Source organism: Stylophora pistillata, chromosome 12 (genome assembly GCF_964205215.1).
Source record: "Stylophora pistillata chromosome 12, jaStyPist1.2, whole genome shotgun sequence".
In the NCBI taxonomy this organism is placed as follows: domain Eukaryota; kingdom Metazoa; phylum Cnidaria; class Anthozoa; order Scleractinia; family Pocilloporidae; genus Stylophora; species Stylophora pistillata.
In genome coordinates, this window is record NC_142530.1 from 10904465 (window position 1) to 10930000 (window position 25536).

The 25536-nt window shown below is 38.7% G+C and overlaps 2 protein-coding genes and 1 pseudogene across 2 annotated transcripts; 2 read left to right on the plus strand and 1 right to left on the minus strand.

Annotated features, from left to right (window-relative positions):
• Window positions 1-1124: 1124 nt before the first annotated feature.
• On the plus strand, window positions 1125-12350 carry LOC111331051 (cyclic AMP-dependent transcription factor ATF-2). Its single transcript, XM_022936078.2, has 10 exons — window positions 1125-1413; window positions 1570-1666; window positions 2807-2889; window positions 4213-4236; window positions 4569-4985; window positions 5893-6092; window positions 6453-6524; window positions 6805-6901; window positions 10107-10215; window positions 10663-12350. The coding sequence occupies exons 1-10, from the start codon at window positions 1339-1341 to the stop codon at window positions 10854-10856; spliced, it is 1368 nt and encodes a 455-aa protein (XP_022791813.2). The 5' UTR covers window positions 1125-1338; the 3' UTR covers window positions 10857-12350.
• Window positions 12351-13139: 789 nt separating this feature from the next.
• LOC111331050 (uncharacterized) lies at window positions 13140-21802 on the minus strand. The gene is made up of 10 exons (XM_022936076.2): window positions 21614-21802; window positions 16990-19661; window positions 16564-16625; window positions 16153-16292; window positions 15891-15960; window positions 15479-15522; window positions 15155-15340; window positions 14607-14724; window positions 14025-14388; window positions 13140-13858 (listed from the first exon to the last, which is right to left on the minus strand). Exons 1-10 carry the CDS (start codon window positions 21681-21683, stop codon window positions 13805-13807), a joined length of 3780 nt encoding a protein of 1259 aa, XP_022791811.2. The 5' UTR covers window positions 21684-21802; the 3' UTR covers window positions 13140-13804.
• A 3698-nt stretch (window positions 21803-25500) lies between these two features.
• The window catches only part of LOC111331075 (uncharacterized), a 1359-nt pseudogene continuing 1323 nt past the window's right edge, over window positions 25501-25536 (plus strand).

The window sequence follows — 25536 nt, forward strand, 5'->3', positions numbered from 1 at the left end:
CTATTTTTCAAATAGCCCCTTCACCCACTCCCTTGCCCGCCCTCGCTCAAAAGAGCTGATACAAGTAAAAAATTGATGTCCACCATAAAAGGCCATTCGCGATATATCAAAATTCAAACCTGGCTCCGAAGCTTGAGGAAATAAACTGACAAAAGAAATCACATCGATGTCGAGAGTTGAATAATTAATTGCTTTTGTTTTATCCCCCCTAGCATCTAAGCCGTGTTAGAATTTTGATGTATCGAAAGTGGCCTATTGGTGGGAATTTTTTTTCCGTTTCTTTGAACAACTTTTAAGTACGATAATCATATTTCAGCCATATTTTTAGCTAGTTTTATTGTTTTGATAAGCTATATTCTCCAGATTATTTTCCCCTTGTCCTCTGAAAATAATTGTTACGCATTTCGCAATGACCTTTTCCATCAGCCTTCATCTAGCAAAACTTTGTGGTCAGCAGTCTTGATTTTTTAGGTAATATAACTTATCATGTATGTGCGGTCTTTCCATGTTAAAACATAGTATTCCATGTTAAGACCACTAAATTACACTGAAACTGTATTATTCCTTTCATCGTCGCAATCACCAGCCTTAAGCCGTATTCCTTCCACTTTGAAGCACCGGCCGCTGACAAAGGTCCTGCTGTCTGTCAGTACAACCACGGCCGAATAAAATTTCCCTAGACCCTGTGGTAATTCGCAATAGCGGGGTTTCCACCGTATATTCCTGATCAAAGCAGTAAATATGGACTCACCGCAGCAGAGCTTGAGGCGATAAATATTTTCATCACCTACACGGGACACTGTTTAGATACCTTTAGAATCCTTTCACATTGTGAATTTATTATTCATCTCTCTAAAGTGAAACAAACCTCTTTCAATCTCGATAAATGATTCGAGTTTTATTTTTGATCAATTTAGACCGTATTTTGGGTTTTCCCTCAAATAAAGAAGAAGGCTTCCGTTTTAACAGTTTTACCCAATCAAAATGAAACAAGTCAGATTTACTGATTGCCATAATCACCCAGAGCACCAATCACACACTATCTTTACAGCGGAAGTGAAAGTAAAATGAATAGCGCGGAACGCCAAAACGAGGTGAGCGTCCTGACGTCACGAACTCCCATGTAATTACGTCATGTGACAAAAATATGCATTGAGAGACGCGAGGGAAAGATCCATTTTGGGGGGAAATTTTACATTTTCTGAAGAGTAGAATTCTCATTTTTGCCCTTATTTAAAGACTAAGAAAGGTCTCGAGAGCAACCCTTAAATGGGTTTTTTAAATTCTGACGGTTTTGAGGTTTCTGTGGCTCTTTTAAATGTTGATTTCTGAAGGTTTATGAGGAAGGAAGGATTCAAAATGGAGGAAAGTGATGACAAACCATTCCAGTGCACGACTCCTGGATGTGGACAAGTAAGGCTGAATACTTTTTGTTCCTGTCATATATCTCTTCCTGGGGGAGTTTGGAAGCGACTGGTTTAATTTTAAAGTGATGTCGTCACCTGTAGATGTTTCCAAGCCTTACGTAAGCCTACATTTAGCCAACTTTTCACCTTCTTCTCTCCGCAGAGATTCGCTAACAACGATCACCTGGAAAGACACAAACAAAAGCACCAGTTAACTCTTAAATTCGGCTCTCTTAAAGGAACAGATTTAACTGTTGCAGGTAATTTTCCTTCGTTTCCAAGATCACACCAAATTTATATTTAGCACACTTACGACCAAACAGATCCTTTGTTAGTTTGTACGTGCGTGCGGTAGTTACAAATTAATTGAGCTGATGACTGTTCGTGATAAATCTTATTCTTTACCTTGTATTAGCTCCTTTGCTTCCTTATCCCCTAAACAACTTGTATAGGTCGTGAGTGATTTGGATGATTCTAATCCATTGTACTCAACTTGATTTCAAACATATTTAATATTTGTCTCTCACGTGTTAAATTCTGTTTTATAGTTTCCCCGGTGTAATGAGGTCTCAAGTACCTTGTTATGGTGTTGGTTGATGTGCTAACTCGTAGTTGTCTTTGCATGCCATATTTTGGAAGAGAAAGTAACATAAATAATTATGTACTTGAAAGATTAAAACATTTGCTACACTTGCTAATTACATTTTCGTAATTGAATTGAAAGTGGTGGCACTTCCGTTGTGTGTTTTAATTCAGTTTGCATTCTACATTCTGCATTCTGCAATATTTCTAAACTATGTCACATCTCTGAGTGTGTTTGGGCAATTGGTAAATCATTATCCAGCTGATTGTTGTGAATAAACACGTAAGCTTTCTGCTTTGTCTAGTTAATGTGGCAGAGTACATAGAATGCCTTTGCTATAAAGATAGGACAGTGTGTTGAATACATTTTGATTAATTTCACTTTGTACTTTCTCCTGTATCGCTGCTGGTACTAATTTCTAAGCAGTGGTAATAATTAACAACTATTCATGGAAGTGGAGGTGGGTAGTGGTGGATATATGATGTAAGCGGCAAGGTAAATATCCACAGCTATACCACTGACACTGAGGTGCATAGTTGTTTTAGTAAAGGTTAAAACAATGAGATTTAATTGCTAGTACAAGAAGATGATTTTCACTCGTTTATTTCTGTAACTAGAAAAAGATATTCTGAGTTTGAGAAGCCAGTCAGAGCCTACCTTCGACACTATCCACTATTTTAGTACATAGCAAGTAAAGTAAATCCACATAAGTGTGCATTTACACTGTTGCCATTACTTTATTTCAGCAGATCAAGATGAACATTTCCATTTTTTTATTGTGTAATATGGTCATTCCTATATCATATCCTCTTTGCAGATCAGACACCAACACCAACTAGATTTTTAAGGAATTGTGAAGAGGAAGGATTATTCCAGGATTTGGACAATCCATTTGATCAGGTGTGTTTAGGGTTTTGCATTCAATTATATGACTGTGAACTTAGTTGAGCAAGGTAACTAGCCTCGAACAGCTCTGAACTTTGAAAAATAAAACAAGTAGTGTTTTTCAAAATGCTGCAGTACAGAAAGGGTACAATAAATTTGTGCAAGCCATGAATTTGCTTTGAGTTAACCAATTAATTTGTGCAAGCCATGAGTTAGCCATTTACAGTATGCATCGGTCAATTTGAACACGTACCAGGGTTCAAAATAACAGCCAGCTGCTGGTGGCAGGCAGAACTTTTAGCACACTTGCTGGCAACTTTTCACCAAAGAACTAGAATTTTACAGAAAATATTAAGCTTATTGATCATCCAACTGAAGCAAAGTCACTGTCATGTTGTGGTGAACATTTCATGTCAGACAATAAAGCAGCCAAGAAATATTTTAAAAGCTTTTTGGAAATGTAAAGGAGTATAAAGTTTTGAAATTTGAAGCTGCTACAGGGAGTAAAAGTCAATGTCATGTTATGGTGAACATTTCATATCAAACAATAAAGCAGCTAAGAAATGTTTTAAAAGCTATTTGGAAACGTAAAGGAGTATAAAGTTTTGAAATTTGAAGCGTGCTACAGGGAGTATTTTTGTTTACAGTACATGCATACATATTTGTGCATATTTGTGCATTTACATACATATTTGTGCAGGCGTGAAACATGGAAGTGTGTGTACACACTATCACAGTACAGTGTTTTTGTTTCTACATGTACATACTACCTTTAATCAAGATTTATTTTCCACCAAATCCTGTTTAATGTCGTTTGTAGAGCCTTCTTAAGAGTTCAAATTAAAGTCGTTGCTTGACAATGCAGAGTTCCCACAAATGCGAATGAAGAAGCATGATAGTTTGTATAGACAAAGTTGTATGTTTCATGCTTGAATAAATACTGAAAAATTGAGCCGTTCACTGTGCTTTGTTCGAAAGGGAATTGCTACAGCAAACATGTTAATCAAATTAAAGATTCTGATGCTAAAATTATTTTAGCAACTTAATCATGTTGAGTATTGAAGACATGTGCTGACTGCTCATTTATTATTGACAGCTGGGGAAAAAATGAGCCTTGACAAAAGCCTTCAAGTTTTTGCTAAAAACTTAAAAATCATTTTGAACCCTGCATACACATTGTGTATTGCCTTTATTTTTGGCGGGGGAATTCATCATGACATCACAATAATGATGATATCCTGGTAGTATTAAACTGTTGGTGAAACAACTTCAGGTAAAATAACTGTAAATCAGTAGTAAAAACATGCGAATTTTTTTTTCTGGCCTGATTCATTTCAGGATTTCAAGAGAGCTGCTGATCAGGTATGTGGTCATGTCACTTACAATCATTTGACAAGGTCATAGTGGTGATAAACATTGCATTTGCTGCTCACTGAATGTGATATACTTGCATGTGAATGATGTGACATTTCTGTTGGTGATAATGCTCTTTTTTTTTATGTATTTACATAGAAGTGAGATGATCATAACGAAACTTTGAACTGTTTCATTTAGTCTTGTAACAGGTTGCATAAAATCTTAAACTATTTTACTTTTACCCAAAGTCATCATGTTTTTAATGGTTGAGGTTAAGTGTGGCATGTGAACTGTTCTGTTAAAGTGACATAAATCCATTTTGTTTTCTTAATTTTTAGCCATCCAACTCATCCACATCTCACTCTTCAGCTCACTTGTCTGATCATAATCAAGCTTCTCTTGCCAGCAATGGGGCTCCAACCCAGAGTGTCATTGTGATTGAGGAAGCTGAGCCTAAACTTCAACTTACACCACCTGTGGAAAATAACACCGCAGCAGACACCAAAAAAGTCATCATATCTGCTGCTCCGGTGTCAGTACTTGTGCGAGTCCCACCGCACATTCCACCAGCAATACCAGCCTCTATAGCAGCTCCTGATGCTCAGGTCCCCTCTGCACTACCAGTGCCAAGTCATTTACACGGACGCCTTAACTCCACAAGTTCTTCAATGCCAATTCCATCCATCCCCACCCCAGCTATTGTAAGCAGCCCTAGTGCAAGTAGTCCACCTTCCTTCATGGGCAGTGCTAAACAGGTGTGTTAACTTGCATTGTATGGGTGATATTTTCAATGATGCCTCAATCATACATTTAAATTTGTGGTTGGTAAATCCACAATTACAGCTGACTGTTTACAGTGAGAATACCTAACTGAGAGAGGTGTGGCTTGGCCTGGGTTTTTGAGGCATTTGTTGCATTCTCACTCTTGCTTTCTTAACCCTTGAACTCCCGTGAGTGATCAAGACAGAAATTCTCCTTACAATACAATTACAATATCAAGCAGACAAGTGATGAGAATATAAAAAAAATTTTTCTACATTCTCATCACTTGCTTAATGTTGATTAGGGTATTATGACATGTAGCTGACCCAATACCAAATTCTATGAACTAACATTTTAAGAGTTCTGTGGCAGACAGTGAGGAGAATTACAAATAAGATCTTGGTGATGGAAGGCTTGATACCTTTCTTCTACCAGGGATAAAAAAGCCTGGGTCAGCGTGGTATCTCATCCATGAGGATTAGCAATCCTCGTAGTCAGTGCATCTTATACAAACCTCTGTCTATCTGTGTCACTTATCTGCAGATTGGGTAATAGTCCAAGTTATATATTGGTCCATTCTCTGTTGATTCAGTGAGCATTATTACACTGTCTGTTTAAACTGTTCAATTCAATGTAACCTGCAGTGTGCTTGTTCCAGTAGTAAATGGTATAACAGAAGAGGTGAAGTAAAAAAGCTAGGGAGGTGTGGGTTGGTTCATTATGTGACCTGGCCTAAACCTTTCTCTTCGTTTTGTTCCCTGCTGCTCTGGCACCAGTTACTGTCATCAGGCTAAATTGCTGCAAGTCCTATATCTCTTTTAGTTACCTTTTTAACAACATGAAAGAATGTAACAAAATGGTTGCCACTTTACATGTAGTTGCTTTGTTTTGACTTTGCAGCGTCTCAAGGAGCAACTCAAAATGAACCAAGCAGCACAGTCTAATAATATCATACATCGTGCCATGACTGAAGCTGTTGACATGGTAACATCCCAACATAATGGTCTCCCTGTGAGTCCAGCTAATCACATAAATCACCAACAAACTACTGTAATAACCCACAACAGTCCACAGGACACCAAGAAAATGTCAGGTGCCTCGTAAGTATTAACTTTGATGATTAAAATTAGTTATGGTATTGTGAAATTTTTGTTTTTATTGGTTTTCAAACTTTGGAATCTGAGCCCATATACAGTGGACCACATGGGAGCATGAAGAGCTAGTTCTCATTTATTGTTGTACTTTTTCAGGAGTGTTTTGGTTGTTGATAAGACAATATCAATTATTGCATATGGGGTTGTTGAATTTGTTGTCCAGGTGGCTGGTCATCTACCACTTCATTTCCGTTGTGTAGCCATAGGACATGCCAGGTTTTAGTCATGTCTTTCATGTTCATCCTCTTTACTTCCTCAATCAGAGTTCATGAGATTAAAAAAAAATAAAAAAATTTGTTTATGCAGAAAACGCCCACGAAGAACACAGGATGAACTGGACCCTGACGAGAGAAGAAAGCGCTTCCTTGAAAGAAATCGGTGAGTATTCACAGATAAAACTTGGTATGCTTACAGTACATGTACGTACTTTGGATGTTATGGATGTTATTGGATGTTATGGATGTTTTTGGATGTTATAGATTGGAGAAAAGAGCAGACCTTGCATCAGAATTTAACTTGCGTTACAATTGATGTGTTCAAGTTTAAGAAAACCAATTGTTTACAAAATTGTTCATCGGTAGCAGCCGTTTCTGTGTTTGAATTGATCACGCTTTTACATCATGTTCACATTTGATTAACCTGTCCTTGTTTCCTTCAGAGCTGCAGCCACTAGATGCCGCGAAAAGAGAAAAATCTGGGTGCAGCAGTTAGAGAAAAAAGCAGATGACCTCAGTAATACGAATGCTCATCTACAGGTATGGTGTGCGGAATGAAATGCGCTTCCGCTTTTTCCTTTTTTGTGTGCGCCGTGTGTTTCGAATTGACTTAAGGTGGCTGAACACAGTTTTCGCGCGCGCTTTTGCTGATGCAATTCAGCGCGCGCACAAGGATTATTATTATTATATTCGCAGAGAAATCAACTGAATACTACATTCTAATCAAGCAGCATAGGGCGAAAACCGTAACCTGTGAGCCATGGAGTAAAAAATAAATGTACATTAACTAATCCTAAAAAGCTTTTCCATTGTGTCTACGGTCTTCCTTTTAACAGGAACTCAAACTGCCACCTTGAAAGTCCGGGCAATATTCAGCGTGCCCGAGAGCACTGCCCTCTGCATCTTTCGCAGTACGTCTGTGCTTCTGCCTCCCACCAGCTCGCGCATCATGACATCCAGCTCCCGTGACCACCCCCCCCCCCCCCGAGGGCATCTATTATGATGTTATATTGCTTCACCTCGTAGCCTGGGAACTGCGAAGGGGTCCGTACTTCAGTGTCTTCTCTTCATCCTGTCTTGTCCGATTGTTAACCCACGGGCAGCTCATTTCTAGCGTCACAACTCTCTTTCACATATGATTTACAATGCGTGCATCCACCCTATTGCATCTGACCTCTTGTTGATCAGCATGTAATAGGGACATCCCTATTACAAGGATTATTATATTAAGCTTTAACATTCTCTGACTCATACACGGGCTTGGGCTTGTCGGGTGAGTACCAGGGTGGTATCTCGTCTATAACTCCCTCATCATACAACAGTTCGTAAAACAGTACCTTCAGTGCTGCGTCGTGACTAGAGAGGTACTTGCTCTGGGCCAGCGCACTGCATCCTGGAGCCTTAACGTGTATACTCGTGTATACTCGCGTTGGCAAGAGCTGCTCGTATAGCTCGACGAGTCCAGCAGTTGTGTGTGATGGGCAGTTCTTCCACTCTGTGAGCCACCAGAAACACCCATCGGCACTCAAACTCTCATCCTCTAGCCTGGTAGTCACTAGACGCCCTTGCCATCGTTGGTTTCTGATCTCTTCCTCTAACTTCTCAATTTGGCACCTCTTTCTTGATCCAAATCCAACTCCAGCCCCAACTCCTCCGCGCACTTAGCCGCTTCTTTAAAAATGGACCTACGCCCCATCCTTGCCGCTTATTATTATTTTTTTTTTATCTAGTCAAGCGCGCGCTATTTACATTTTTCGCGTATTTAATATTCAAAATCTTAATAAGTAGTTTCTTAGAAATCGAATTTGAAATAAAAGCTAGCGCTCAGAAGTCACGACGTTTTGACCTCTCTGAGGTCATTTTCAAGTGAGTAAGTTTTCCAAATCAGCATAAATATGTTGAAGCAAGTTGAAGACGATAAAATGTGGCGAACGCTAAAATATGTGAAAAAGTGTAAACAATATACAATGGAAGAGAATAAAAGATTAAAATAATCGAAGCACGAATTGTTCTAAACAAATAGTTTGGCGCGAATTGAATCGCACTGTTTGTTTAGCGTTGGTTTCAGTTCTTTGATAAAAAAAAAAACATTTCAAAAATAAGGCAGTCAAATTTGTTCTGACACTTCCTTCACTTCGACACTTCGAAATTCTGTGTGATGTCGTTTGGCTCCAAGTCGTGCGGATCCCTGAGGTGGTGTCCAATTGCCGATCCTTTGTGTTCTTCATTTCGTTGGTGTAAGTGTCGGCACGTGTAGCCGACATAGCCTGCATCACAAGAGGCGGTTTGTCTTCCCTGACCCTAATTTCATTCTTGATCTTTTTACATGTATAAACGTTGATCTTCCGACTGAGGTCAGCCAACCGTTTTCGTACTAAATTTGCAGATTTCTGGTCCTTGTAGGGCAACACGATTCTGACTGGGGCTTCTCTTTTATCAGTCAGTGGGGTCTGTGAATCCTCAGACACTTTTGATTCAACGAATCTGCGAATGGTTGACTGCACAAGGTCGTCAGGATAGCGCAGTCGAGAGAAGATCTCTTTAAGGCGTTCACATTCCTCATGAAAAAAGTTCCACGTTGACGAGAGTTGGAACGCACGGTTTAGCATGGTGATCAGCAGTGACCGTTTGTATCTGGCGTCATTGTATTCCAAAATGACATCAGAGAGGTCGAAACGTCGTGACTTCTTAGCGCTAGCTAAAATTCAAATTGTAATATTCAAATTGTAACGTAAGCCCTGACACGTAATTTGTAACGCACCTTAATATAAATTCAAATGTACAACCGTTAAATGCTCATTTGCAACTGAAGATGACACGAGAATGTCGAAACATGTCTTGTAAATTTAAACTCGAAGTTGCCGTTTCTTTTTTGAGAGTTACTGAAAGAACCCAGTTAAATGCAGCGCATGCGTAGTAAGTAAAAAAATTGCGACTGAATTAAAAATTGCTTTCTCGGAAATATGCCCATTTCTTGAGAACCACTTATTAGAATTTCACGAAATTTGGCACGAAAGTACTTTAGGAAATAAGTAACTGGAGTATTGAAGATCTCTTTGAAGATCTCTCTGTTAGCAAAATGGTGTTAACTTGTATCGTTACAAGCTTGTTGCATGCAAGTTTTAAAGAAAATCTAATGACTAGATTTTCTACAAATAAACAAAACCGATTTAAATTGCCTGTTTATATCTATTCACGTCGCCATGGAAACAGCACATACGTCAGCTTAACTATCAAAAAAACAAAGTTTGGGTTGTTAACTTGCTTGCTGCCAGTTTTGGTGACCGAGAGATCAAGGGTTTTAGAGAAAATGGTGAAAGAAACAAAGGTATCAAAAACTGTGTTCAGCCACCTTAAGGACCGTTCCTTTTGATCCTTAAAACATTTGAAACTGAACAGTGACTCAATTAATTCCATGGAACGGTAACGGCACATTATTCAAGCAAATTAATAAATATTTTTGCATTTCAATTAAGTAATTGCTTTATCGTCGTAAAAAATCAGTGAATAACGACTTCCAACTCATGCAGAAGCAGATCTAAGAGTGTGGATCGTGCTTGTTTAAACATCAAAGGCCTCCTTGTTGGTTTCTAGGGTTTAGAAACTCAATTTATACAATATGACCGGGCCCTATGAATCGCTTTTATGACTCAGTTGTGATTGCCTTCTGATTACTTTCATGTGACGTATTTGGTAATTACATTTTACATTGACAAATGTTTCGATGTCTTTAATGTTTGTTCAGAGTGAAATAACACTTTTACGAACCGAAGTTGCACAGTTAAAATCCCTTCTTCTGGCGCACAAAGACTGTCCAGTCACAATAGCACAGCAAAGAAACGCACAGATGTTAAGTGAGTATTTTAAAAAATAACTTGACTAAATAAAGCATTACATTATTTAATTTTTTTTCTATTGGGCTCACAAAATCGCGGGGTCTTCGCACAAAAGATCTGGCTCAAGTCTGGGGCTGAGACTCAGAGAAACGCGCGCATGATCATCAACGCTTTCTCTCATCGCGCCTCTCCAAAAAAAATCAAACTTTTTGTTTATTGCATTCTTATTCTTTTTTCTATAGTGGGAGAGGGGGAGGGCGGTTAATGGAAAAACAAAAACAAAACGAAACAAAGCAATGTTTATGCACATGTTTATGCACATGTTTATGTAGTTATTGGCTGTAATTGTTGTGATTGCCGTTCGATCAAAGAGCGGCCTTTAGGTCCTCATTTTTATAACCAGCGTTAGCAAACATAAACGTTTCAGTTTATCTTGTATCAAACTAGTTGTTGTTTTTCCAACAGATCATCAAGTTGGTGAGCAAACGAACGGAGTTCATACAAATAACTCTCATGGTACAGATGCCGCCTCGGCTGAAGATGTTGCTACCAGTGCTCTCACGCAAATGGCTCACCGGGCTACCCTGGAACTGGAAAATCTTGCCGCTACTACGATGTCGAGTGTCATAACCACAAACACTAATCCTATCGGGGTTTAATATTGATTAACTTAGGTAGAAATAAGTACAATAAGACATAAAGTGCATTCCTATTAGCATGTACACTTATTAGAACGGCGCGCGTGAAAATAACCGCTTTTAGAAGTTTATTTATACAGATTTCAAAGAGGACTGAATGTATTTGAGCTACTCTCTATTAGAGGCAGGCCATCATGTTTTTATTACCGACGCATTCATTTCGTGTTTACGGCAGCATCAGTATAAACTATTTGTTGTTAGGTTTTGAATATACAGTGTAACTCAGCTGATGGTGGAACAGAATCGCTCAGAAATAAGCGACCAATAAGACGCGAAGCCAACGCGTTGACTCTTGAGTGAACGCGTTCAGCACTCAGCTGAATTCTGGGTAAAGAGTGCAATGTCATGTTTATCTTAACCGCTGTAATGATTCATTTCCTGAGTGTGATATTCTTTCGTGTTCTTAACGTTAGTCACTTCCACTGTGATAAGGAGTTAAGTTAACCTTTGACTTGCGGCGTTGAGTGTAGATTACTGAAAATTCCAGTTTCCGACTGAAAACATTTCTTTTTACCTTGTGCGCCGGCCCTTGGTTTGGCGATGCTGTGTTCTGTGTTCTGTGTTCTGTGATCATTCACTCCAAGATGGCAACTACCAATCGACTTCTTTAATTCCCTTTTGAAGCCGAAACCCTCTGCGGCGATGTGTTGCTGACAAAACAATATACAAACGCTAAGCGCTTGTTCGTGATGCGCTCCCTTGTTGCCTGTTCTGTTCAAGCAGAACGTGCATTTGGTGCAATATAGCGACCCTTGTACATACATATGAACGAAATTACGAGATATATACGTATGTCACTCGAGTTTTACTGCGGCACAATATGACGTTCAATAAAGCCGGTGCAGACTCACTCTTGTGTCTCACTGACTTAATTCTCTTCGCCTCGTCTTTGGCCACTAAGAATTTAAACATGGTTTTTCCTTAACACTCAGTGCGATTTTAGCTCTAGACTAGGGCAAGGGCTTGGATACCGACAGAGGGCACATTTTTTTCCTAATAAGGAACGACCTAGACTGGTGAAGGACATTTTTATTTATGATTTAGGACTACAATTGTAAATTTAATTAGGGGAAGACCCATAAACTGAACCATTTTGAGCGAGATAAAGAAAACAGAGGTTGTTCAAATTAAAGAGAGGCTTCACCGAAACATCTTTATTTACGTAATGGTAAAGGTAACTTAAAAGCTTACAAACAACTTTGAAAATTTTTACAAAAGAAAAGTATTTTTTACGATCTGATATCTGTCCATTGGCGAGGAAGTTAAGCGTGTGTACACTTTGAATGAACAACAGAACCTGTTTAGAAAATGCAAGCGAGTTAAATGACCACAGCGATGATCTTCTCTGAAAAAACACTCGGAGATCTTACGATTAATCTTAGAAGATTTACCTCTGTTCAGTTTTGAATGTCACAAAAAGTCTAGTTATAAGTGAATTAAAATGTGTGTTTTGGAGTTGTGAGTCTGCATGTTTGTCTTTTGCAATGGTGCGCGTAAATCGTGTCTTCCTACCGAAAAACTGAAGTCAAATGAAACACTTTTTCAAGCTAGACACGAGGATTTGATGCGACTTTCTCACATCGGATTCCTTCGCTTTCTGTTGTGAGAATTACGGTAGGAATTTTCAAAAACCAAGGGACTTGCGAACAATAAGCGAAAGTGTATTTATAGAAGATCTCAAAACTTCACTCAACCGACGAACAAATCTTTTTTTTGGGGAATTCAGGTATTAAAAGAATGAGAGTCACATTGATTGATGTAATTGTTAACTGCAAATACCTCTCGTTTTTACTTTCCGAGTTACCTTTTGTGAGGTAACAAATGGTTTCGATCTTTTTTTAAACAAACTTAGTATCACAAAACTTATTCCGAAATTAATTTTTTCGGAAAAACTAAAGTGAAAGAGAAGCGAGAATTAATGCTATTTATCGAGAAAAGGTCGTGACCGGAGTGATTGCTTAAAATGCTGCCTAGCCGGTAAAACAAGATGTATTCGTGAAAAGTAACGACAAAGCTAGAGATAATCTGCAAAGCGACTCAACACAAAACGGATACCGCCCGCTAAGAGCGGGCCGGATGGGAGAATAGTGCCCGCTCTCGGAACCAATCAGATCACAGGATTTGTAAAATACCGCCCGTTCACGAACTGGGAAAAAAATTATGATATTGTGCTCAACCTCATCAATAATTGCTTATTATTGTGTGCTTGAAAAATAATTAAAAACTGGTTTGCGGAGGTACTGGTTGTATCAAGGACTTGAGTTTATTGACTGTTGCATATCGATATTTAGTTAACACTTATAAGGCCAGTTTGGCCAGTAGATTTTGTCATTAACGCAGAATACGATCCCGACCTGTTTCATGCAAAGTAGAATATGACTATTCTTGAGTTAATATAGAAAATATTATTTTCCTGTGTTACATGTCAATGGTTGAAAACGTCAACCACAATCGTCTTTTATTCCAAAAAAATTCAACTCGTTTTTTCAATTTATTTTTCGTGTAAACTTGTCTAAGAACAATCGTTTCCTTAAATAGCTAGCGAAAACAAGGCTTTTAATTTAAAAATTGATATAAAAAACTGAAAATATTCGATATGACTATGATGATGATAATGTAATGACCTTAACTATAAAAAAACACTAAATACAATTGATCGCCGCAAACATTTCATCCCACAACTTGACATTAAGCGCATTAAAGGGACCTTGAAGGTTCCCCTCCGTTCAGAGAGTCGAACACAAGTGACTTTGTATTTTGCAGTAAGTTTACTATGTTCATATAAAACGGTAAGGGCTTTTTTACAGTTCTTGCTCGTTCGACGACGACACGCAAAGTGGCTAATACCTGCAGGGTAACCCACCCTAAGTTTCCATAAACCTTTTCGCAGATAGACTTTGATTTCCAGGTCATAGGACTGTTGTTGGAGGGAACCCCTCTCGTTGTGGCGCGAACAGTTGGCTCTACAAAGAACAAAGCGTTTAAACTTTCATTAAAAAGTAAATTTCAGCATATTTGTGATTTTCCTCCATTTTTTTTACCAAATGATTTGTTTTGGTTAAGAGGCCATAAGCTTCGTAAGCCATGAGCCTTGTAGTTTATTCATCATAAAAAGGAATTAAAACTTACGTCACTTTTGGAGGCGTGATTTATTTCCATAACATCAGCCAGCTCGTCTTCGTCCTCTTGGACTTTACCGTTGGCCGTGTATATTGCAGATTGTTTTCTTGAATTTGTTTTAGAATGTTCTGAAGCATCTGATTTGTTGTCTTGATCTTCAGGGTAAAGATTACTCCGAATTAAATGTGAGTGCTTGAGAAATAACAGCAACTGAGCTTTGTAAATATCATTGTCATCATCGTCGTCGCCAATAAATTCTGGATTTTGGTGCCCCTTAGGACTGGCATTAGGCACTGTTCTGTCTTCGTAGATAAATTCGAGTGGTACAACAGTACCGTGTCCATTTGTCTCATACTCATTGGATGCAGATTTTCTGAAATGAAAAGGTTGTCTTTAATCTTGGCGTCAATTTTCTGCCACTCCTGAGAGTGGAGGGGGGGGGGGAGGAGGGTTCATTCATTCATTGGTTGATTTGACTTTGGAGCCAAGCCCTTTTATACCCGTGTCACTTACATATTTCGATTCTGGTGGTCGTTTCTTCAAACCATTGTGTCATTCCTAACTCATTGGTTTTATTTAACGTATACTCACCCATTTCTTTGTTCAGCCTGTTTCCTTCGCCTTCGTAGCAGAAGCAAGACGACAAAAATAAGAATCAAGAAAAACACACCACAGGCGACTCCGACAGCTATCCACACCTCAGCTGAAACTGAAAACAAGAACAGTAGCAGTCAGCACTGAGACTATAAACTCACACAGAATGACATGATCAACGCTGATTAAAAAAAAAAAATGACGGTAGAGAGAAGCGCGATGACCCAGTCCTCAAGGCCGCAAAGCTGATTTCTCAGTAAGTTGTATAACCTTACACTTGGACAACCAGGTAAAAACTGTTACCCTCTGGTTATTAGGCTGGACTTCGGTTCAAGAGGTCCGGTGCATGTTCCGGCCCGGCCAGAGTTGCTGCGTTATGCAGGACACGACTCGGTCGAAATGGGAGGCTTAAACTGACGAGAATCTTGACAACATGTTGTCATTTGGTTGACTAGCATCTCATTAAAGAGGAGAAACAATACAAGTGGTTGCCTCAAGCAAAAGAAACTGCAAAAAGCTCCTGAATTACGCAGGCTTTTGAATACCTGGACAGCGGATGTCGCTATTGCAGTTTATATATTCCACATCCCGTCCCAGTCCTGCGCAGTCGTTAACCCCAAGTTGAGGAGAAGGATTAGAACAAGTACGCCTGCGGTGTTTCTGTCCACCTTCACATGTTTTGCTGCAGTCAGTGAACTCGGACCACTCTGAATAGTTTCCATGTACAGGCTCTGTTAAAAATTTTTTAAAAGCATTTAACCTTGGATTCTTGCTTTTGGAAAAAAATTTCTTGCTTAGATCGCAAAGGTCTGCACATAACTATAAATGTACAGAGTTTTATTGTCATTTGGCGATAGATTGTATCTTACCTACTCTTTGAGTACATCTGTTGCCCAAAAATCCATTGCTGCACCTGAATGGATCCATATTAAGATAAGTAAAGAGTCGCATGATTCCCCACTATACAATACATCCGCGCTGTAATTATATTTCTCTGTATTCTCACACCAATTCACATGTAATTTCATTTCGATGTGAAAGGCAGGTAAAAACCATTTGAACAGGGTGTGAAAGTGCTTTTATACTCTTTTCAATTGAAACTTGAAGCTTACACATGTGCTCTCGTGCATGTGCTTTGACGGCCTTAACGGCGAATTGTAACTGGACCTACGGAGCGCCTGATAAAAGGCGTTTGGATTAACGTCGACATAAAATGAGCGTCTGATCAGAGATGCGGAAAATTTTATAAACAAGACGGCATTTGGTGAATGAAGTACTGACCTGCACACTGGACCGTTGGTACCATCGTCACAAATACCTGCATTTGCGCAGAATCCAGCAGAACATTTCTCTGTGAGGAAAACAAAATGAAGAGATCAGGAAATTTTTCAATAATAAAAGAAACTATATATGGTGCGAGAAAAATGCAATCTGAGGTCAAGTCCAGATAGTTTGAAAAAATATACTTTTGCCCATGGATTATGGGAAGTACATGCAGTTTAAATGTGTCGTGGAGAAGGTAAAACAGGAATTAACTCCTTACCTGTAACGAGGATTTTCCCAAAAATGAATCCTTCAGTGTTGGAACCATTTTTTCCCAAGAGGGTTTCATTGACTCTACGTATAGTCGTATTGGACGTACTGTCCATAAACAATCGAAAGTCCACCAGAACGCTTCCATTTCTTAAATGAATCAAAGTTGGATAGGTCAGAACTAAATCAGAAATCACTTATATGTTATATCGATCTTCATGATTCTCAGTCTTAAGTATTTCTACAATCCCGGAGTTAATTAGAATTGATTCATTTGCCTTCAATCAGATCATCTATGCTGGCGTCAACGTGGACCAGTGAATAAACGATTGATTTGTGAAGATAAAAGGAGAGGACCAAGAAATAAGCTCTTTTTATAGATATTAATGGTTACTAACAAGACAATAGCGTTTGTGCAAACCTGAATCGAAGTATTTCTATTTCCTTCAGGCCCGACACATCGTTAGAAAAAATTTCCCATAGCTGCAGAAAATAGAACAACGGGTGAGCAATCAACCCAGAATTGACTAATCCATAAATCAATTGCAAATAATTCATTATTGGCTCTTTAGTCATTCATTCATTTACGCTGTAATTCTTAATTGGTCGGTTATTCAAGTAGTCAAGTATTAACCAATCAGTTAAAAGAGTTAAAAAAAAAATCAATTTAAATGAATGACGGAAAACAATTAAACAACTTGATTTGAGTGGATACAATCCATAAAATGTCAAATTTAGACTTCCACAAAAGAACTTATCACAAAAGACTTATCACAAAAAACTTATCACAAAAGACTTATCACAAAATAGAAATACCTTCAGTAAAGAGGTGAAGGAGAATTCTTACCGTATAGTTTACCCTTTGATACAGATTCACAAAACGTGCTGAACTTTCATTCAACAGATCTTTGTCATATTCCTCATTTATCAACGAGACCGTCACATCAATTACCCTCGTGTCATTTGGAGCACTTGGTTCAGTCGGGATATTTGTTGCTAACACCGTGGACGACGCGGATTCCACTTGTCTCGAGCTGGTAAGCAAAGGAGTTAAATTAGCCGTCCTTGACGTAAGGTTCGAAGCTACCATTTGAGAAACTGAAGAAACTATCGATCGTTGCTCTTGTAAAGTGTTACTTCTCAATGGTAAAGATAATATAAATGCCTCTGACAACCACACAGATCTAGAGCTCATTACATTTGACTTAGTTGGAACAGAAGTCCGGTTAGCCGTCTGTGACATTACACTCGCAGAGATCAATTGAGAGACTGAGAACATCACCGATCCTGTTGGCCGGATGGCATGTATTAACGAAGAGTGTTTCGATTTTAAAGTTAATGTGGCTGATAAGTTCATTACAACATATTTACTCTGGATCAGGGATAAAAATCGTGATGATAACGATAGGGACAGCTTTGAGGAGGATGTTGAAGACAGTAAATGCCTCGAAATTGTCTCTGATATTAGTGATAGCGATGAATGAAGCGGTTTAGAAGGTGGAGAAGAAAAAGGAAGAGATAATGGCGCTGATGACGGAAAAGAAGTAGAAGGTGCTATCGACAATGAAGGGAACAGAAATCGTATTGGTGATGTATTCTGAGAGGATGATGGCGATGGTGATCGCGATGAAGACAGAAACAGGAGCTGAGACAAAGACGGAAATGCATATGACGATGGAGATTGAGAAAAAGATGGAAATGATGACGGAGATGGCGATAGTAGTGGCAACAGTGGTGGAAATGATGATGCTGGTGGTGACGAGGAGGATGATGGCGATGGCAATGGCATTGGCGATGGCGATGGCGATGGCGCCGGCGGTGGCGATTGCGATGGCGATGGTGGTGGCGGTGGCGATGACGTCCACGACGGCGACGGCGACGGCGACGGCGACGGCGATGGCGATGGCGATGGCGATGGCGATGGCGATGGCGATGGCGATTGCAATGGTGAGGGGAATGGTGGTTGTGATGAAAATGGAGATAAAGACAGAGATTGAGACTGAGGCGAAGACGGAAAGGGAGACAGAGATGGAGATTGCAATGGTAATGATAGTACCTGTGACGGCGACGGCGACGGCGACGGCGACGGCGACGGCGACGGCGACGGCGATGGCGATGGCGATGGCGATGGCGATGGCGATGGCGATGGCGATGGCGATTGCAATGGTGAGGGGAATGGTGGTTGTGATGAAAATGGAGATAAAGACAGAGATTGAGAATGAGGCGAAGACGGAAAGGGAGACAGAGATGGAGATTGCAATGGTAATGATGGTACCTGTGATGATGTTTGCGATGATGATAGCAGTGGCGATAGCGTTAATGGCAATGATGTTAGAGATGGCGATAGAGAGTGAGATGAGGATGCCGAGGGGGATGGTACTTGAGACGATGATGGTGGGGGTGATGATGATGATAATACTGATAATGGTAATAGTGAGGGAAAGGACGATGGTGGTAGAGACGATGTCGATGATAGTAATGGGGATGGGGTTAGGGTTGGAGATGGTGGCGTTGGCGATGGTGTAGAGAATGGTATAAAAGACGATGACCGTAAGAGCGGTGTCGATAGTGAAGCTGATGGTGATTGTAATACTTGAGGGGATTGCGTTGAAGATGACGACAACAACGTCATTATTGGCGGCGATGATGATACGGACTGCATTAACGATTGCTCCGATGATTGTAAGGTTTTAGAAATCATTGATGCTGTCAACGATAACGTTGATGAAAACTGAGACCGTAGGGATGGCCCTGAGTTAGAAAATACTGAAGATGATGGCAAAAATAAAGGCAATGATGACGGTGAATTTGTCTCATTTGTTGATAAAGCTGTTGATGCTCTTGAAGTCGGCGTTGGTGAAAATGACAACTCGGTCTCTAAAGAAGTGTTCCTGCTCGGATCCAGCGACGAAAGCCCTGAACCAAAGAGTGTTACCAAGATGAAAAGCGTTTCCAGTGGTTTTGTAAAGATCTTTGGACTCGAGAACGATAAAGAACCCGTTGCACAGAATACAGGTTTAGTCTTTTTTCTTGACAACTTAAGCGACTTCCTTAGAATAGTGAGTAGCAGAAAAAATAAATAAACAATAGCAAGCGCTAAATAAGCTAAGCCTTTCGAGAGTTTCCAGATAATGTCCGTCAGAGGTACAAGATTGCTTGCTACTTTATCTTTCCTGGGCCTCAGAAGGAAATATCGACAGAATCTTGACATGGCTTTTCCAGCTGTGCCACGGAAATGAAACCTCCCTGGATAGGTGGTAATTATGGCATATGCGAGAGGGAGAGCTAATATGCTTGATTCCACTAGGAAAAGCGTTTGTAATGGTTTAAAACAAGTATCGTTCAGAAATAAACCATTTCCATGCAATTTTTTCTTTTCGTTGGCACTTTCAGGGTGACCTGTTAACAGAGAGTTTCCTGGAGTTATAGCTGGACTGGTCCGAGAAACGTTTACTTCCTCAATCCTGGGATACTCACTGCCCCATGATGCTACAGAGAGAAACTTAGAGGACACCTCATCTAAAAACAAATTGAAATATTTCAGAAATTGACATGCGGATCATTTAAGTTAAGTTTTTCCCACAAACATTTTGCAAATATTTTAATCATCATAACCTGCGGCTCTCATCTAATTGGTAAGATATGAGCGGCTGGAACATTTCTTTTGTATCTTAATCAGAACAGTCTTTCGATTCACGAAATAAAGAGCTGATAATATTGCTGTAGTGTCAAGGAGTAATTGTTATCCATGTAACCGCGTTAGACGAAATCAGATCCGTGTTAACAAAGTTATAATTACTCGTTTCTTCCAGAAGTTTCGAATAGCGGTTTCGTAACGAACGAGCCATTCGTATTTACACCACTGAATATTCATATTAACAGTGACATAGTCCATGATAAACAAGAGAATATTCTCTTCATTATAAACTATGAAAGCTTTCCTAATTGGTTCCTAAGCAGTACGGTGCATCTTTGATGAAAGCAAAGCAAAAGTGTTAAAAATGTGCGTGCAATACCTTCAGTGCCTGACTCAGTCCTCTGCTAGTTTCGTTTTCGATTTCCAGCCTTATTTTTTTTGTTTCCTTTGTTGCAACAAAAAAATCGCGATGCTTGTTACAGAAAGCAAGCCGATAAGAAAAAAAGGGAAGTTATTGACAACAATTCAACGTAAGTTATGAGGCCGAACAAAAAAATTTCCTGAGAGGTGTTGAATGGAAACGTTAATGGTTTGCTTTTGTACTGCATCCAATATTGTCCTGATGCAAATTTGGCGATGTTGCAAAGAGAAGGTGTCCCTTGAGAAATCGGAGACGATGTGAAGTTTTGAAAGAAAATCCGGTTTATATAATGAAAGTGATCGAGTAGAAATATTCCAGATCCATCTAAATTTGAGGTACCTCGACAAGCCATCCATCGTGTATTTTAGCATTGAAACCCTCGAAATGTTTTAATTAGATGCAGTACAGTCAAATGATGAGCAAACGAAATCAAACATATTCACATATTCATAAAATCTTTGATTTTAAGTCGGATGGATAATCTTGAAACTACCACGTTAATAAAGTTCTATCCATTGATGGCGCGGGTTCGAACTGTTGTGCTTCTGAAACATTCAAAATTAATCTAATAAATATATCGTCCAAAATGATTTATTATAAAAACCGCCTACAAGGTATTTTGGTAAAGGATAAAATAGGCGCGAATACGAATCCATATCATTTTGTGGGAGGAGATATTTCAGCTTTATATTTTAGTCATTGGACTAGTTGTTACCGAAATAATCGAAGCTTGTAAGCAAACAATCTGTGTCACTGTCAGGTTTGCAAGTGACCTTATTTTCATATCTACATATGCTAAAATTGTGAAGCTAGACATGTTCACGGTTTCGCGTCGCTGACTGGAGTTTTCCGGTTAGATTGAATTAGCACTTCCTTGAGTATTTATCCTTTATCCCGCACTTAAAAAAAGTCCTAAAAAAGAAACTTCTCTAGTGATGTGTTTGAGCTGATCTCTAACGGTGATGACGATTTTTTGTTTTTTCATGTTTCATTGTCGGTTTCGAACAAAATAGGTACTGAATGAAGACGTCTAATGAAAAAAACTTAAAAGTTGATGAATGACAGAGATGCAAACTTTATGTTTGTTCGAGAAAACGACACAACCATGTCCTTGTTGAGCAGTAACACTGTACAGAAATATTTACAATTTTGAAAACTGCTATGATACAATTATGCAAATTTAAATACCGAATTATGGAATAATAAAAACGTATCGTTTATGGCTCTTAGCTTCCCAGTCTTATAAAAAAGTTCTTATTTCTATAAAGACAATAGAAAAATTTCGTTAATGTTGTTCTCATCAGCTGCAGTTCTCGCTAGCTTCCTACCTGTCTTCCTAATTTATAATTATAAATGTTCAAATTAAACATTACGAACACCATAGCACTGCAACACATTTAGACCTTATCATACCTTCAAATCGCAAAACCAAGTACAACAGACCACAATAATACAGAATAAGACCCATTCGTGACTTCAACATCGTACACTAAAACGTCTGATTATTCAAGAATAACCGTTTGTTGTTGCTCCTCGACATTTTCGTTTTTCATTCTGCTTATTTCATTTTTGCATCAATGGTTTCGGCGGAACAGTTCAGCGGTGCTTCACGTAACCGTCTGTTTATTCTGGCTCTGTTTTTGATTGATTGCCACCCCGTAAAACAGGTGCTGACGGGTGTCCGTATCCACGGAAACAGTATATAAACCGAATCTTACAATGAGTATAATAGTAAGTCTGACCCTCCGTAAACCAACCATCAAGTCTACTAGCGAAAATTTTACATTTCCCCCATCTTTTTTTTTCTTACTGCGAGTTCGTACACTTATTGAAAAATAACAAAAACAACTCGTGCAGAATTTTCAATATACTTTAAACATTCATCTTTATGTAGGATGTTATACTTCAATAATTAATTAGAGAACCATCTGCAGCCTTAGCTTATGATATCACGTTGGTTTTAAATAACACAAAACACTGTGGTGTAGAGTATTTTTAGACATGATTAGTTAATACATAAAGCAAACCAATGAAAATGGTCTAGAAAACCAAAGGGTCGATAAAAAATATAGCTAACCTGAACTGAAATCTCGCCGTAAAAATCTCACTCAGGTTACTTTACCGTTTGGTCATATTTATCGTTTTTCCAACTATTGAGACTACAACAACTATGACAACACTAGTCTTATATCCCCGCGAAGAAAATTTAAAAGTAAAAAAAAGGGATTTTAAAAATCTTTGTCATGTTCTGCATATGCATTGTCTTTTTTCGAATGAAATATTATTTGTTCAGCTGTCAAGTTTTGAAATTTTATCGCGACCGTTATTTTCAAATATATTTTTGAATAGATCAACTCACGAATGTCATTCTCAACCTGTTGCAGCAGCAAAGCAGCGACATATTCAGAGAAGAAACTCATTTGATTCAACACTCCTTGTGTATCTCGCCCAGCGTGTTCAGCTCGTTTTTCCACGTGTAATAACGCCTCAATAAAATTATTAATTTGAACAGTTCCAGACAGAAAGATGTTTGTTTTTCATGCTCGACAGAACATACAGATCAGTATGATCAAACACCTTTTGGACAGTAAAACTCTCTTACTTTTGATGAACGCTTTTGTTTTTAGTACAATGTATTATTGTTCAACTGTATGGGCCAACACTTGTCAAAGAAATATAAAGAAGCTTCACCTAGTGCAAAACTTCGCTGCCCGTATTGTATTAGGTCTTAAGAAATTCGACCACATCTCCCAAGGCATAAAATCTCTTAATTGGCTCACTGTTAAGGAGAGACTTTATTTCAACGATGCTGTAATGGTATTTAAATGTGTAAATAATTTAGTTCCTGAATATCTGGCTAACACGTTTGTCCCACGATCTCGTATCCACAGTGGGGTAACAAAATCATGTAATCTGCTCCACATCCCACGATACCGCCTGTCCTCTGGGCAACGGGCATTCACGTATCGTGGATGCAAATTGTGGAATAACCTCCCAAAGGACTTAAAAGCAGCTAAGAATGTAAACGCCTTTAAGTTCCGCCTACTGAATGCGCTCCTTAATGGAAATGTTGCGCAAAGATGAATCGTTTCTATCTTCTATTCTTGTGTAATTTTTGTATTAGTTCACTAATGTTTTTAACGTTTACTGGCCTTTTGTATTTATATTGTATTAGCTTTAGATTTACTTGTATATGTATATAATGTTACTAAATAAATGTTACTATAATATTACAATAATTTAATGTAGGCTTTGTAACTGAAAAACCCAGCTTGGGAGTTGCAATAAACGTGTGTATGTATGTAACAAAGTAGGTCTGGCCCGGACATTTTTAAAGAACTTTAGATAACCGTAGATCGGCGCAAAAAAATACGCGGCGCGAACAGTGTCGAGACCCTCGGTCACAGTAACACTTTTGTTACAGTACACTGTAGTACGGCTATCATGAACTCATACTCAAGTTGTATTAGTCCCAACATACCTGAAAGTACAGCTGCCAAGAAACCAAAGGTTTTGGAAACAGCCAATTTGATATATATTTGATATATACTCCTTTTTCAAGCTTTGTCTTCTCGTCGGGAACCAAGTTAACATCAATCTCCTCATACGTTAGTCAGGCATAGTCTACTTGCTGCTGATCCTTCATTGAATGGTTGTAGCTCAAGTCTGTCAGTTAACGGGTAACAATCGAGCCTATGCACACGCATACTACAAAATATGAAAACTAACACATTTAAACCGAGAAAATTTCAATAAAATACCGCAAACCGTTGTAATAACTGTTTTCATTTAAATACAAAAACAGTTCTTATATCTAGTTTCAACACATGTATCAAAATATGATATGAAATTTATGGAATAAAATCTACTCTGGGTTTGTCGATAGACTTCAATGAAGAAGAACGACAGTAGCTATGTATCAACCCACAACAATCAGCGGGAGAATAGACAACTCTGATGGATTTGCAGAATTTAGCAACAACCAACTCTCCTCTCGGTTTGGGCCTTCCTAGAGGTCTTGGGAAAGCTTCGATGTTAGTAACAATATTTTAGGGGAAAATTAGGTTCCATTTCCCTTAAATAGTATGCTTGACATTCACCTCGACACTCTCCTTCTCTACTTAAGAGTAGCTGGCTTTGGTAGAAAAATATGTACAACATATGATGATGGAGCTTTATGGCAGCTTTAAGAAAATTACTTATGCCCGTTGGTATCACATGCTTTAATGGTCACTTGAGATAATAATAATAATAATAATAATAATAATAATTATTATTATTATTATTATTATTATTATTATTATTATCATTATTATTACACGACTCGGGTAGTCAGAGGGCCAATAACTAAAATCAACCAATCAAAATGCCGGTCAATATTCTCTCAGTATTGGACCGGGTACAGTCCCGAATGGTCCCGAATGATACCGCACTTGTGTCCCTTTGAACTTCAGTCGTATAATAAATCTCTTATTAACCAAGCTTGCTCGGGACCGTACTGGAAGAATATCGGCCCTCGGTCTTTTTTGTACGGACCTAACTGCGCTCGGTCCGTACTGTTAAGACCTCGGGCCGATATTCTCCCAGTACGGTCCTCGCGCTTGGTTAATAAGATGTATTTATTATTATTTCACAAAATCAGTAAAAATACAGGATAACAAACAAAAATTAAGACAAATTAAGGTATAAATGTCTCTAGCTGAGAGAACAGTCTTGAATCTCTTCGGTGTTAACAACTGTTCTACAGAGTAGCAGAATTCACCTTATGTCTGCATTATTTTGCTTCAGCTTCATTCAGCAGAACAGCAAATAAATTGACGATACATGATCGACGTCCTTAATAATAATAATAAATTTTTCCTTAAAAATATTTCACAAAAAGCAGTTCTCTTAAAAAAAGAAAAAATTATTATTATTATTATTAATATTATTATTTATTATTATTATTATTATTATTATTATTATTATTATTATTATTATTATTATCATACCCTAGGCTTTTGACGGTCTGTCTGAACCCGATCGCCTGGAATATAAGTGCATCCGAAGGATATAGACTAAGCCTATTAATACAAAGGTCACGGACCTTCTATACATAGATGACCTGAAGATTTTTGCTTCATCGGAATCGAGACTCAGTTGTGTGATAAGTCGGTAAAGACTGCCATGGAAGATGTGGGGTTGCAATGGAACCCTAAGAAATGTGCGGTCGTCCACTTTAAGAACGCGGGACCCATGTTACTGATAGCGCGGGACTGAAAGTTGATGGGAATTCTAAGATATCGAGCCTGGAACAGTACAAGTTTTTGGGCGTGCTTGAGAGTTTAAAGCAAGAA